Source organism: Petromyzon marinus, chromosome 29 (assembly GCF_048934315.1).
Source record: "Petromyzon marinus isolate PM22_M1 ecotype Great Lakes invasive population chromosome 29, UKy_Petmar_22M1.pri1.0, whole genome shotgun sequence".
NCBI lineage: Eukaryota > Metazoa > Chordata > Hyperoartia > Petromyzontiformes > Petromyzontidae > Petromyzon > Petromyzon marinus.
Window position 1 is genome coordinate 11682289 of NC_133695.1, and position 14493 is coordinate 11696781.

Below are 14493 nucleotides of genomic sequence, written 5' to 3' on the forward strand. Positions count from 1 at the left end.
GGGTGTCGTGGTGGGTGTTGATGGGCTTGACGCCGTGCGCAACGTTAGGGGGCAGTCTTACTAAGCGGAGCGATACGGTAATAGTTTACAAATAAATAATTACGTGTGATAATTAACAGTAGCATAGTTCTAATTGATAGGCAGATGTGACACCCTCGAATAGTAAACCAACGCATCCACGAGAGCTGCTTGCCCATTGCCCAGAGCGTTGAGAAGAGCGAGCTGCCGCTCATCATGATCCTCATCATCATCATCTCGTGTAACCCTTCACCCCCCCGCCCTCCTCTCTTCACAATGCTTCTCTTGCCCAGCACCCACCTCCCCGCTACCTCCTGCCTCTTCTTTCACCACCCCACGCTGAGTAATCACGAGTAACAATCAGGCGCACACACCACACACGCACACACACACAGGTGGTGGCTGAGCAGTGAGCATCTACGCGGTCACCTGGGCACGCTGAGCGTTTGGGACAAGCAGCCACCACACACAAGCCTGCAGGGTCGATTCAAGCCACGGGTGACTCAAGCCAGCGGTGGTGACTCAACTGAGGGCTGACTCAAGCCAGATCCGACTCAAGCCAAGGCTGACTTAAGCCAGAGGTGACTCAAGCCAGGGGTGACTCAAGCCACGGCCGATTCAAGCCCAAGGCGGATTAAAGCCAGGGCTGACTTAACCCAGGGCTGACTCAAGCCAGGTTTGATCCAAGCCAGGGCTGACTCAAGCCACAGCGGACTCAAGCCAGGGCTGACTCAAGCCAGGTTTGATCCAAGCCAGGGGTGACTCAAGTGAGGGTTGACACAGTGGCCCCACCACGCAGCCGATGAAGCAGGGAGCATCACCACCCATAGAGGCGATGCAGCGTGGTTGAAGGGAGACGCCACACAACATCACGCCGACACGGTGAGTAGAATGTGGGACTGTGACCGTGTCCCCCGGAATACACGAGGCACTTGCCCTCCCCCCTCTTCTGTATTTTAAAGGAAAGGTTTGGGGATGCGTCCTATAATCTAATCAGTGTGTTTGTTGTGAACGTGCGTGGACCATATTTCTTTAAGTGTATTATTGACACTTGGGCCGCGGAGTATCGGGGTGCGTCTTACATTCTGGAACGTCTTATAATCTGGAGGATTACGGTATTTTCTCTGTGGGGTTCACATCGTCTTCTTCGTATGGCTGATGTTGATCTATAGATATCTGTGTGAGTCTATGGGTCTCAGTGTGAATCTAAAGATCTATGTGTGAGTCTGCGGGTCTCTATGTGAGTCTATGGGTCTCAGTGTGAATCTATAGATCTATGTGCGAGTCTGTGGGTGTCTATGTGAGTCTATGGGTCTCAGTGTGAATCTATAGATCTGTGCGAGTCCATGGGTCTGTATGTCAATCTATGGGTCTCAGTGTGAATATATAGATCTCTGTGTGAGTCTATGGGTCTCTATGCAGGCTGTGGGTCTGTGTGAATCTATAGATCTGTGTGATTCGGTAGTCGCTATGTGAGTCTATGGGTGTCAGTGTGAATCTATAGATCTCTGTGTGAGTCTGTGGTTGCCATGTGAGTCCATAAGTCTCAGTGTGAATCTATAGATTCTGTGTGAGTCTATGGGTCTCGATCCAGTCTATGGGTCTCAGTGTGAATCTATAGATCTCTGAGTCTGTGGGTCTCTATGTGAGTCAATGGGTCTCAGTGTGAATCGATAGATCTCTGTGTGAGTCCATGGGTCTACATATGAGTCCATGGGTCTCAGTGTGAATCTATAGATCTCTGTCTTCTTCGGATGGCCGATGTTGATGTCGACAAACTGCTGTAACTTTACATTGAGGTGGTTATTGCGTCGCGTGAAGCAGAATTGTGTGTCACTGTGGTGGTCATGATGACCCCTCCTCCGCATATGTTAATCGGGCATTGAGTTGTTGGTGTGTGTTCCGTGGTCGTATGTTCACACAGTTGATCCATCTTCACGTGCATGATCCTGAGCAAAACGTGGGAACCTGAGCAAAAGTATTTGGACGTAAAGTGAATTATTGTATTAAGAGTGTGAGGGTTGTGGAATATTGTAGAGATCACCGCTATTACTATATATTTGCACATTTGACACACATATGGCTCACTGAGCTGTATAGCTCTTTTTCAGAAGTGAACTGGCTATCGAAAATGATAGCTCAACGAAGTGGCTTATCGCGTGGAAATGTATAGCAGTCAAATACTGAAGGCATTTTGATTCTAAATGTGGAGGGTAAAACCCGAGGACCATGCGACCACGGGGAGAGAGAGTCACGCAAATTCCAAATATACATGCCTCAGGTTCGTGATCAAACCCAAGACCTCCTGTCTACTAGGCGACGCAGTTAACATCTCGCCACCGCCAGCGCCCAAATTGTGACACAAGCTACAGGGACGGGAGTGAAGAGGCGGTGAACGAATCGCAATATGCCAAGCAGGTTGCTGACCAATGCGTATGGCTTATTGAGTAATCTACTGCTATCTGGTGGTGTATCTGGATGTTACTGCACCTCCCACCTTTCTGAGTTATCTACTGCTATCTGGTGGTGTCTCTGGATGTTACTGTGCCTCCCACCTTACTGAGTTATCTACTACTATCTGGTTGTGTATCTGGATGTTGCTGTGCCTCCCACCTTACTGAGTTATCTACTGCTATCTGGTGGTGTATCTGGATGTTACTGCGCCTCCCACCTTACTGAGTTATCTACCGCTATCTGGTGGTGTATCTGGATGTTACTGTGAATCCCACCTTACTGAGTTATCTACTGCTATCTGGTGGTGTATCTAGATGTTACTGTGCCTCCCACCTTACTGAGTTATCTACTGCTATCTGGTGGTGTCTATAGATGTTGCTGTGCCTCCCACCTTACTGAGTTATCTACTGCTATCTGGTGGTGTATCTGGATGTTGCTGTGACTCCCACCTTACTGCGTTATCTACTGCTATCTGGTGGTGTATCTGGATGTTGCTGTGACTCCCACCTTACTGAGTTATCTACTGCTATCTGGTGGTGTATCTGGATGTTGCTGTGCCTCCCACCTTACTGAGTTATCTACTGCTATCTGGTGGTGTATCTGGATGTTGCTGTGCCTCCCACCTTACTGAGTTATCTACTGCTATCTGGTGGTGTCTTTGGATGTTGCTGTGCCTCCCACCTTACTGAGTTATCTACTGCTATCTGGTGGTGTATCTGGATGTTGCTGTGCCTCCCACCTTACTGAGTTATCTACTGACATCTGGTGGTGTATCTGGATGTTACTGTGACTCCCACCTTACTGAGTTATCTACTGCTATCTGGTGGTGTATCTGGATGTTGCTGTGCCTCCCACCTTACTGAGTTATCTACTGCTATCTGGTGGTGTCTCTGGATGTTAGTGTGCCTCCCACCTTACTGAGTTATCTACTGCTATCTGGTGGTGTATCTGGATGTTGCTGTGCCTCCCACCTTACTGAGTTATCTACTGACATCTGGTGGTGTATCTGGATGTTACTGTGACTCCCACCTTACTGAGTTATCTACTGCTATCTGGTGGTGTATCTGGATGTTGCTGTGCCTCCCACCTTACTGAGTTATCTACTATCTGGTGGTGTCTCTGGATGTTGCTGTGCCTCCCACCTTACTGAGTTATCTACTGCTATCTGGTGGTGTATCTGGATGTTGCTGTGACTCCCACCTTACTGCGTTATCTACTGCTATCTGGTGGTGTATCTGGATGTTGCTGTGACTCCCACCTTACTGAGTTATCTACTGCTATCTGGTGGTGTATCTGGATGTTGCTGTGACTCCCACCTTACTGAGTTATCTACTGACATCTGGTGGTGTATCTGGATGTTGCTGTGCCTCCCACCTTACTGAGTTATCTACTGCTATCTGGTGGTGTATCTGGATGTTACTGTGACTCCCACCTTACTGAGTTATCTACTGACATCTGGTGGTGTATCTGGATGTTACTGCGTCTCCCACCTTACTGAGTTATCTACTGACATCTGGTGGTGTCTCTGGATGTTGCTGTCCCTCCCACCGTACTGAGGTATCTACTGCTATCTGGTGGTGTCTCTGGATGTTGCTGCGCCTCCCACCTTACTGAGTTATCTACTGCTATCTGGTGGTGTATCTGGATGTTGCTGTGACTCCCACCTTACTGAGTTATCTACTGCTATCTGGTGGCGTCTCTGGATGTTACTGTGCCTCCCACCTTACTGAGTTATCTACTGCTATCTGGTGGTGTATCTGGATGTTGCTGTGCCTCCCACCTTACTGAGTTATCTACTGCTATCTGGTGGTGTATCTGGATGTTGCTGTGCCTCCCACCTTACTGAGTTATCTACTGCTATCTGGTGGTGCCTCTGGATGTTGCTGTGCCTCCCACCTTACCGAGTTATCTACTGCTATCTGGTGGTGTCTCTGGATGTTGCTGTGCCTCCCACCTTACTGAGTTATCTACTGCTATCTGGTGGTGTCTTTGAATGTTGCTGTGCCTCCCACCTTACTGAGTTATCTACTGCTATCTGGTGGTGTATCTGGATGTTGCTGTGCCTCCCACCTTACTGAGTTATCTACTGCTATCTGGTGGTGCCTCTGGATGTTGCTGCGCCTTCCACCTTAGCAATATATATTTTAAGTTGGCCAAACATGGAAAGCAACATCTTGAATACACAATACGGCTTTCACACTTCACACTCGAACAGCAGGGTGTGTATACACCGTGTGGGTATCACGTCCCCTTTAGCGTTGCGTCCCGTGGGTTGACGCATTGACAGGGGTTGCAGTATCGGGTCTTCTAACGCACCGCTCGGTTGTCAGCATTTTCCTTCCAACTCGGGAGGCATCAAGGCGCCTTGGTCTCGTGACCGTTTTATTCGCGCAATGAGGGGGGCAGTCGACAGACAGGCTGGTAGGAGGGATGCTCAAGAGGTTGTGTATTATTACGTGGTACGTGAGGGCGTCGCGGTGGCGAGATGTTAACTCCCACACCTGGTGTGCAGGAGGTCGTGAGTTCGATTCCGACACTGACACCTGCTTCTGTATATTTGGAGTTTGCGTGTTTATCTCTCCATGGCGTGTGGATTCCGGGTCCTCCGGCTTTCTCCTCCACATTTAGCATCAACATACACGCGTTTCGAGTATGTGGCTTCTGCTATAAATTTCCACGCGATAAGCCAGTTCGTTGAGCTATCATTTGCGATAGCTAGGTCGCTTCTGAAAAAGCGCTACGTTGCTCAGTGGGCTTTACCTGGTATAAATAGTTTATAGTTTTTTTTTATAGAAAATGTATTCTTGGGTTTGTATTTAGACAGTGGAACACGTGATGGAATATGGACATTCAGCGATGGTTTCCAATAGAAATTCCAGAGCGTGACTCGTATCGCGACTACTGGCGTGGTGACTGCTCTTCCAGTGAGCTGCACTCATCGATTCCTCTGCGCTAGGATCGGAGTTGGTCCACCAGATTCTGCTTCATCTCGTCCACACTGTGTAACAACCACAACCACCAACAACATTGCAGGTCACAGCAACACACTTACACAATCACTCACCCACCCTTTCACTGACCCGCCCACTCACTCACCACGCTGCAGGTCACAGCAACACATTTACACAATCACTCACTCACCCACTCGCTAAATCATTCAGCCACGCAATCGCTCACCATTTCACTCACCCACTCACTCCATCACCTACTCACCACACTGCAGGTCACAGCAAAATACTTACACAATCACTCACCCACCCACCCACTAACGCACTCACCCACTCACTCACCCATTCACTCACTCACCACGCTGCAGGTCACAACAATACACTTAAACAATCACTCACCCACCCACTCGCTAACTCACTCACTCAACCATCCACTCATCGTTTCACTCAGTCACTTAGCCATCCACTCACTCACTCCCTCAATCTCTCACCCACTCACTCACCACGCTGCAGGTCACAACAATACACTTACACAATCACTAAATAACCCACTCGCTAACTCACTCACCCATCCACTCACCGCGTCATTCACTCATTCTCACCTACCACCACGCTCTTTATGAGTCTTCCCTCACACTACTCCACCTTGGAATTGTCTGACATCGTATATTTATACCAACTAATTATAACCTTTTCTTTAGAAATCGCCACTGGTTACTGCCCGCTTGGCGTTTTTATTTTTGGGGGAGTCTGTGCTCAGCTACCACAATTTTAAAATAAAAAAATCAGAGAAAAAATAACGTACGACGCAAGGTTGATTCTAGGACCTAGGTTGATGGTGGCCAGTAATGAGTTGATGCCACGGATAACAAACCGATAACACTGGGCTGGATGGTGGTGGGAGTCAGGCTTTAGATAGGCATCCGTATGGGTGGCTGTCCCAGCGAGCCATCAGATCTCTTCGATCAAAACATCCAGGAATGGTAGCTTGCCATTGTTTTCCACTTACATGGTGAATTTGATAGACGGGTGAATAGTGAATTGATGTGGTTGAGAAATTGGTTCAGTGCTGGCAGGCCATGTGGCCAGATGACGAACGTGTGATCTACGTATCTCTAGGACATTCGGTCTACAGGAAAGCCACCCACACGGATGCCTATCTCAAGCCTGACTCCCACCACCATCCAGCCCACTACACCATAGGGCCCCCGTTGCATCTCCGACCAGCATCACCTCGCCAGTGAGCTGGAGCACGTACACCAAGCCCTCAGGATGAACGGATACTCGGACCGTACAATCCGCAAAGCTGCAGCCCCAACCATGGGGAGACAAACATCTGAGGATCCAACCAATACCATCACTTTACCGTACATAGCAGGGGTTACCAAAAAGATTTCCAAAATCTTAAACAAACACAAGATCCAGGTTCGTTTCAACACAGTACACAAAATCCGTGATTTGATCCCATCTGTACAGGATGTGATTCCTGATATGTAATACCCGGGTTTCTACAAACTGAGTTGTGGCTGCGGCAGCAGTTACATTGGGGAAACTAAACGACATGTCTCGGACCGTGTTCGCGAACACAAGGCGGATTTGAAACACGGTAGGACCAATACCTCTGCCGTTGCTGATTATTGTTTTAACGCAGTAGGCTCATACGAAATTGACTTTTCCAAGACGAAGGTACTCTGCAAACCCACCGGATCTGATCAGAGATTTGTTCATGAAGCCATCCAGATATATAAACACAGACACAACTTCAACCGAGAAGATGGGTACAAACTGAGCAATCATTGGAAGGACGTTATTAACCAGGTAAAGTCTTAACTGACTGTGATGTTTCCATCCTACCTGCCTATGTCAGCTGTTAGTTCCGACTCCTTTTGTCTCTGTCTCTCTCTCTGTGCCTCTCTCTCTGTGTCTCTCTCTCTCTCTGTGTCTCTCTCTCTGTGTGTCTCTCTCTCTCTCTGTGTCTCTCTCTCTGTGTCTCTCTCTGTGTCTCTCTCGGATCTCTCTCGGATCTCTCCCGGTGACTCTGGTGCTGCTGCGGGGTCCCACTTCCTGCCCCGCCCCCTCCCCCTTCTCTCTCCCCCCTACTGCCGAGGCCTACTATATAACCTCGTGCCACGGCAGCTCTCTCGCCTACTTCAGCAGTTTTTTCTTGCTGTGGTTGTCCCACCTGATGACGATTGCTTGTGTTGCGATCGAAACGTCGTGGTCTATTATTTTTCTACCTACGTGACTTCACCGAAAGAACCAAAGAGTATGGATTCCTGCAGTCACGAAGGCTTCAAATCAAGATTGACACAGCAACATTATACTGTGTATCGAGTTGGGGAACGGTAGTGTAGCGGTTAGCACTCTCGAACCCGGTGAACCGAGTGACCCGAGTTCGATTCCCGCTCACGGCCAACACCAGCGATGATTATCTGAACCGGTCCTGGACCTGCCCTAGGTCGACTCAGCCTCAAATGAGTACCTGGTGCGACGTGTAAAAGCATTGCTATGAGGGAGACAAAGGCAGTCGGGCGTGGTGCTGGCCACCCACCCCCTCATGTGCCTTTCCGGCCTTCATAGGTGCTCGTTAGCAGCACTTGCCCCAACAGTCTGTTTCGGCTATACGGGGGATCTTTGTCTTTGTATCGAGTAGATGGAGCCGCTGTATACCCTATACGGTTAGTTTACGGATCTCGATGACGACTCCTCGCGATTCGTCGGTGCGGAGGAGACGGTGTGGAATTATCTGATCCATGGTCTGGCTTTGTCACTAACCCAGCTGATAAATAGGTACTGCATATTCTCAGATGAACATGGTCCATTGTAAGTTACACGACTGCATTAACCCCCTCCTCTCTGGTATTCCCACCTGATAGGGGGCCGCCCATAAATGATGTCACGCGATTTTGGACGATTTTTGACCCCCCCCACTCATCACATGACGTCACGAAAAGTCAGACCCCCCCTCAAATATGACGTCACAAAGCTCTGCCCCCCCCCCAAAAAAAATAAAACATGCTTCAAATCGCTTTAAACTATTGCTATTGTAGTGCGTATTTAATGTGGCGCTGCACTCTGATGTTGTAGGAGAAAACATTTATTAAAAAGTCTATTTAATTAAGTAGAACGTGTTGTCTATATTTATTTAAAGTTGCGCATTTTGATGTGACGTCACATTTCTCAAACCCCCCCCCCTCGTCACACATCGTCACAAATGCCTGACCCCCCCCCCCCCAGGTGCGTGACGTCATTTATGGACGGCCCCTAGGCTCTCCGTGATGAGGCTGGTTGTTGTAATCACCAGAGAAACGTGGTTCTAGAATTGTAAATGTTGTGGGTTTACTCTCCAACACACTGAAGTAGTGACTAATTGGCACGTTTTCTTTACGTGACAAACCTTACTAATTGGCTGTGTCGGGTGGTGATGGGTTAACGACACATTTATACTTACGCGATCTAACCCCCAAAAAAAACTTTATTATGAATAATAAAGGTCGTGACAGCCTACGTGTTAAACTTACACGTGCATCTACGTCTCAGATGTGCTTCCGCGGCCATCTGCAATGCCCTTCCGATATTAGAAAGCCACTGGAGCTACGCACTTTTAAATGCAAAACCCATTTCTTTAGATCTGTTGTATTCCCCGAGCACCTGCAATTAGCCCAGTTGACTCCGTACGGTGCGAAATAAGTTCAACATACTGTACACACATACCTATGTTTGGTCTGAGCCTCGACCGTTCCTTGTGCCCGCGGTGACCGTGACGATGCTGTTCATTATTGCGATGGCTGCGATGCAGGTCGCCGGACGGGGGAGACATTCGCGGAGGCATGGACAAGTACGAGAAGCTGGGGAAGGTGGGAGAGGGCTCGTACGGCGTGGTGTTCAAGTGCCGGCAGCGGGACACGCAGCAGCTGGTCGCCGTCAAGAGGTTCATGGAGTCGGACGACGATTTGGTCATCCGCAAGATCGCGATACGGGAGATCAGAATGCTGAAGGCGAGTGCAAATCGTAGAACGCGTTTCAACTCGTGTAACGCGCTGCCGTCACCGTCGCCGGGCAGGCGCTCGCTCGCTGTCGCAGAGTAAGGGACGAGTCAAGATGAACCGCAGGACGAGCGGGAAGGCGGCAGCCACGCGATGAGCAGGCGCCAGCAATTGCTGAAGCTCTGCGGACCTCTATTTATAAAGATGTTATCGGCCAATTAAAACTAGACTGAAATGTGATTACTTCTACCAGGTAAGGCCCACTGAGCGATGTAGTTCTTTTTCACAAGTGACCTGGCCACATATGATAGCTCAACGAAGTGGCGTATGTTGGAAATTTATAGCAGCCAAATACTCTGAACGCATTTTGATTCTAAATGTGGAGGGAAAAATTGGAGGACCCAGAGAAGAATCCACGCCACCACGGCGAGAGAGACATGCAGACTCCAAATATTCAGGCGTCAGGGTCGGGATCGAACCCACGACCTTCTGTATACCAGGCGAGGTAGTTAACATCTCATCACGGAGAGAGACACGCAAACTCCAAATATTCAGGCGTCAGGGTCGGGATCGAACCCACGACCTTCTGTATACCAGGCGAGGTAGTTAATATCTCATCACAGCGTCATTTTTTACAGAGGCTTGTTGCTGGCTGACATGCCAGAGAAAAATCACCTGCTGTTTGCACAGAGAACATCTGTGATGCTGCATGGAATTTGTGTTACGCTGGATGTAAAAACAAAAAATGTTTAACCGTGTGATTTATGAGTAAATACCTTAACATTTAAAACGTCACCGATAATATATTTTTAAAGCCACAGTATTATTGACAAACGCGTTTAGTATGTTTTGTTATTGTACGGTAGCTTCGTATTGAAGCAAATAATAAGAATTTCTTACAATTGACATTTTTCGTCGGGGGAAAAGCCCACGGGGGCATTCTCGAATCGGTGCCATGCGACGATGGGCTTTGCGAACGAAATAACCCCCTGCGAGAAACACAACAGCACGCAGTGCTTGAACTCACGTAATGCAGCAGCGGCTGCCATTGAAACTCAAGCGGCTCACTTGCCCTTGCTTGCTTCACCACAGGGAAGGGAGACGATGCACCTCACAAAGGCCGCTGATACGCCCCCAACAAAGCAGTGGGAGCCCTGATAAATCATCCTAAGATAGTAATTCAAAGGTAGATAAGTCATACGCAGGTCAGTGGCACTACAGCTGTGTAGTTCAGTGTTCTTCATTGCAAGCCCCCCTGATATGCGGCCTCCCACAATACGTTGCGCCGTGGTGGTGAGTTATGAACTATAGGAATAGGTTTTACCCTTTTAACTGGCACAAAAACTGACACCTTTATTCAAGGCATCATGTTTGCAATAACCACAACACAAGCAGTCAAAATGCAAACAAAAAAGACAACTCTGATAATAATATGCACTGTCCTTGAATTTGATTGGTCCACACCCGAGACAGCTTTTCTAAGAGCCTAGTCTCCACTGGTTTTGGACCAGGTCTCATAATGAGATATGAACTACTTCGCGTGGTATGCAGGAGGTCGTGGGGTTCGATCCCAACCCTGACGCCTGTATATTTATAATTTGCTTGTTCTCCCGCACGTTAAAAATGAACATGTAATTTCGAGTATACGGCTGCTGATATACATTTCCACGTGATAAGCCACTTTTGTTAAGCTATCATTTGTGACCATGCCACTTATGAAAAAGAGCTATATAGCTCAGTGGGTCTTACCTGGTAGACTAAAGTTAGTTGTTAGTTTAATACACAAAACCCAATGGTTTCAAATGTGTAACGGCCATCACAGATTCATGATCTCGTATTGGTAAAAGTGGCCGATAATGAGTGTGGAACACACTGGCGTAAGTGCTCGTTGTCACGCTGTTCCTCTTGCAATCCATCAGCTGTGCACGGCCTTCTGGGAGCGCAGAATTTCGGCAGCATTGTTTCAGAAAAAGCAAACTTTGGACGGGCATTTATGCACTTCCAGAAGTACATGTGGTTCATTGGGTTATGCAAGAGACGGATATGTGAAGGAGACATCGCCTGCTAACTTAGTTCATTAGACCGTGCTCTCCACAACGCCGCTCGGGAGCATTTTTTCCCTGTGTTGTACCGAATGCTGTCCGGCGCGATGTCTGACGTTTCGCTCCACGTTGCTGGGAGCTTTTGCAGGAGCTTCAGCTCCACGTGGTGAACTCAGAAACATGCTGCCCAGGCTCTGGACTAGGGACACATTCCATCTGTCAGTGTCTCACCACAGCCACCACCCAATCACGACCAACGCTGCGCCCAGCCATGCTCCAAGGTTAATCACACAATCGGAAGGTCCTGAGTTAAAATCCTGGTCATGGGTTCACACTTAGCCCATCATCCATGGGGATGAAACATAAAGTAAGGTCCTCTCTTGTGATGAGTCGGTGTTCTTCACTCATTTTCAGAGGGGGGGGGGGCACGTTCGCCGATGAGACATCATCAGTGTGAGGATCGCCACAGCAGCACGACGACGATGATGATAATGGGGGGGGGGGGTGTCTTCACTCCTTGTGTATTGTCAGGGGCCGCACTAAAGGCCACCAGTGGCCCGCGATGGCCTTGTAATGGACAACAATCTGATAAGTCACCAATGGTCAATGTAGGGATATACTGACCCCTGTTATAGAAACGTAGAAATGCCACCACTCAGGGCTGCCAATAGAGAGGAACACGGCCCCATGCTAACTAACACACGATTAGCATGGTTGGCGACGTACGGTGGCAAAATAAGTTCTACATACACAGAGACAGAGGGGCAGTCGAACTTTAGCACTCATAAGATTACGCTTCCCATGAACTCCATGAACTCTGTAGACTCATGCATTTTTGCAAATCTCTGAAAACAAAATCCCATTGTTGACTTAAGGTCACATATCCATGCTAAACTATTGTGTACCTTACTGCACGTGTTTTGTTAAGCCACTGCTGTTCAAGGTCCTTCTCCCCCCACGCCTAGCAGGGCCATGATGGGTTATTTTGACTATACTTCACCACGCTGGTCAGTGCGGGTCAGTGGAAGGTGTGAAGTGTGCAGAACAACAATAGATTTCACTTCCACCACTCTCTGCTGCCCGCGGCACCCGTCTTTTGCGCATGATGGTCATCATTCTGAGCTCAGCCCCTGCGTAGCTTCTGAGCTCTATAACAATAATCATATGCTTGAAATGTAAACTTGTGACGCACTGCTGCACGGTATTCACTCATTCTCATACAGACAGACAAGCAGGAAGGCAGCCACGCCAACGATTGTTCCAGCTCTGCGGTCCTCTATATATCAAAGAGTTGTCCGCCAATTAATGTGTGCTTAGACGCCGGAGGAAAACAGAGCATCCGGAGAAAATCCACGTGTGCGAGGGGGAAACGCTCTATCCCATGCAGACGGAACAGGTGGAGTCCACATTTTTTCTGTACTGCCTTAACCAGGCAAGCCAGGGTATGGCACCACCTCGATGCCCACAGGAATGGAGTTTCGCGACATCTGCGCGGTAATCCACCAACCCTTGCTGCTGCCTACCCAGCGCTGCATTGCAGGCAGCCACGTGCAGCAGAGTAGCCACCGCCACCGCCACCGCTGCCCGCCCGGCGCGTTGTGATGAGATCGGGCGCATTCCTGGGCTCGCGTACATCTTCCACAAATGAACCACAAAGCCTCCTTGCTGATCTCGCCAAGGAGCATAAACCACCACACGAACTCCGGTCATCCTCACATCAGCGGCGTTTGGCTGCCTATCGAACAACAGGCGGTCACCACACTGCGCGCTTTCAGATGCGCTCGTGCGTCCGTCTGAAAAGCTCTTTCAACATTACGACGCTATGCACTTCTAAATCATCTAGATTGACACACTCATTACGGCGTTATGCACTTCTAAATCATGTAGACACACTCATTACGGCGCTAGGCACTTCTAAATCATCTAGATTGACACTCATTGCGGCGCTATGCACTTCTAAATCATCTAGATTGACACTCATTACGGCGCTATGCACTTCTAAATCATCTAGATTGACACTCATTGCGGCGCTATGCACTTCTAAATCATCTAGATTGACACTCATTGCGGCGCTATGCACTTCTAAATCATCTAGATTGACACACTCATTACAGGGCTATACACTTCTAAATCATCTAGATTGACACACTCATTGCTACACTATGCACTTCTAAATCATCTAGATTGACACTCATTACGGCGCTATGCACTTCTAAATCATGTAGACACTCATTACGGCGCTATGCACTTCTAAATCATTTAGATTGACACACTCATTACGGCGCTAGGCACTTCTAAATCATCTAGATTGACACACTCATTACGGCGCTATGCACTTCTAAATCATCTAGATTGACACTCATTACGGCGCTAGGCACTTCTAAATCATCTAGATTGACACTCATTGCTACACTATGCACTTCTAAATCATCTAGATTGACACTCATTACGGCGCTATGCGCTTCTAAATCATCTAGATTGACACACTCATTGCTTTAGAACTGCTTTTTTGTGTGTACCCCTCCTCCGATTAGCACAGTTGGCTACGTAGAAGTCAAACAGACCCGCATACATTACTATTGCTTATTTATTCATTTCGCAGACCCTCAAGCATCCGAACCTCGTGAACCTCCTGGAGGTGTTCAGGAGGAAGCGCCGGATCCACCTGGTGTTTGAGTTTTGCGAGAACACCGTTCTGAGTGAGCTGGAGCGCCATCCTCGTGGGTGAGTGTTGAGCGAGAGGCGTTCCTCGCGAGCGTCGCCCATCACCACTGGGACCTAGCGTCAGTGCCGCTCGGGGCGTTATGCCGCTTGAACTAACTTTTAACTACGTCGCCTGGTATGCAGGAGATCGTGGGTTCGAGCCTGATGCCAGCTGTATATTTGGGGTTTGCGTGTGTCTCTTTTTCTCCGTGGTCACGTGGATTTTTTTCCGATTTGTATCTCTACATTTAGAATCAACATCGCGCGTTTAGAGTGTTTGGCTGCTGCTAGAAATTTCCACGTGATCAGCCACTTCGTTGAGCCAGTTCGTTTCTGAAATAT

The 14493-nt window shown here is 48.5% G+C and overlaps 1 protein-coding gene across 1 annotated transcript in view; it reads left to right on the top strand.

Annotated features, from left to right (window-relative positions):
* Nucleotides 1-359: 359 nt before the first annotated feature.
* Nucleotides 360-14493, top strand: part of LOC116947159 (cyclin-dependent kinase-like 1) — a 45580-nt gene continuing 31446 nt past the window's right edge. Inside the window, exons 1-3 of the mRNA XM_032962603.2 lie at nucleotides 360-900; nucleotides 9220-9418; nucleotides 14051-14172. Of these exons, the coding sequence (XP_032818494.2) occupies nucleotides 9251-9418; nucleotides 14051-14172 (290 nt within the window). The 5' untranslated portion in view covers nucleotides 360-900; nucleotides 9220-9250. The remainder of the gene's footprint in view (nucleotides 901-9219; nucleotides 9419-14050; nucleotides 14173-14493) is intronic.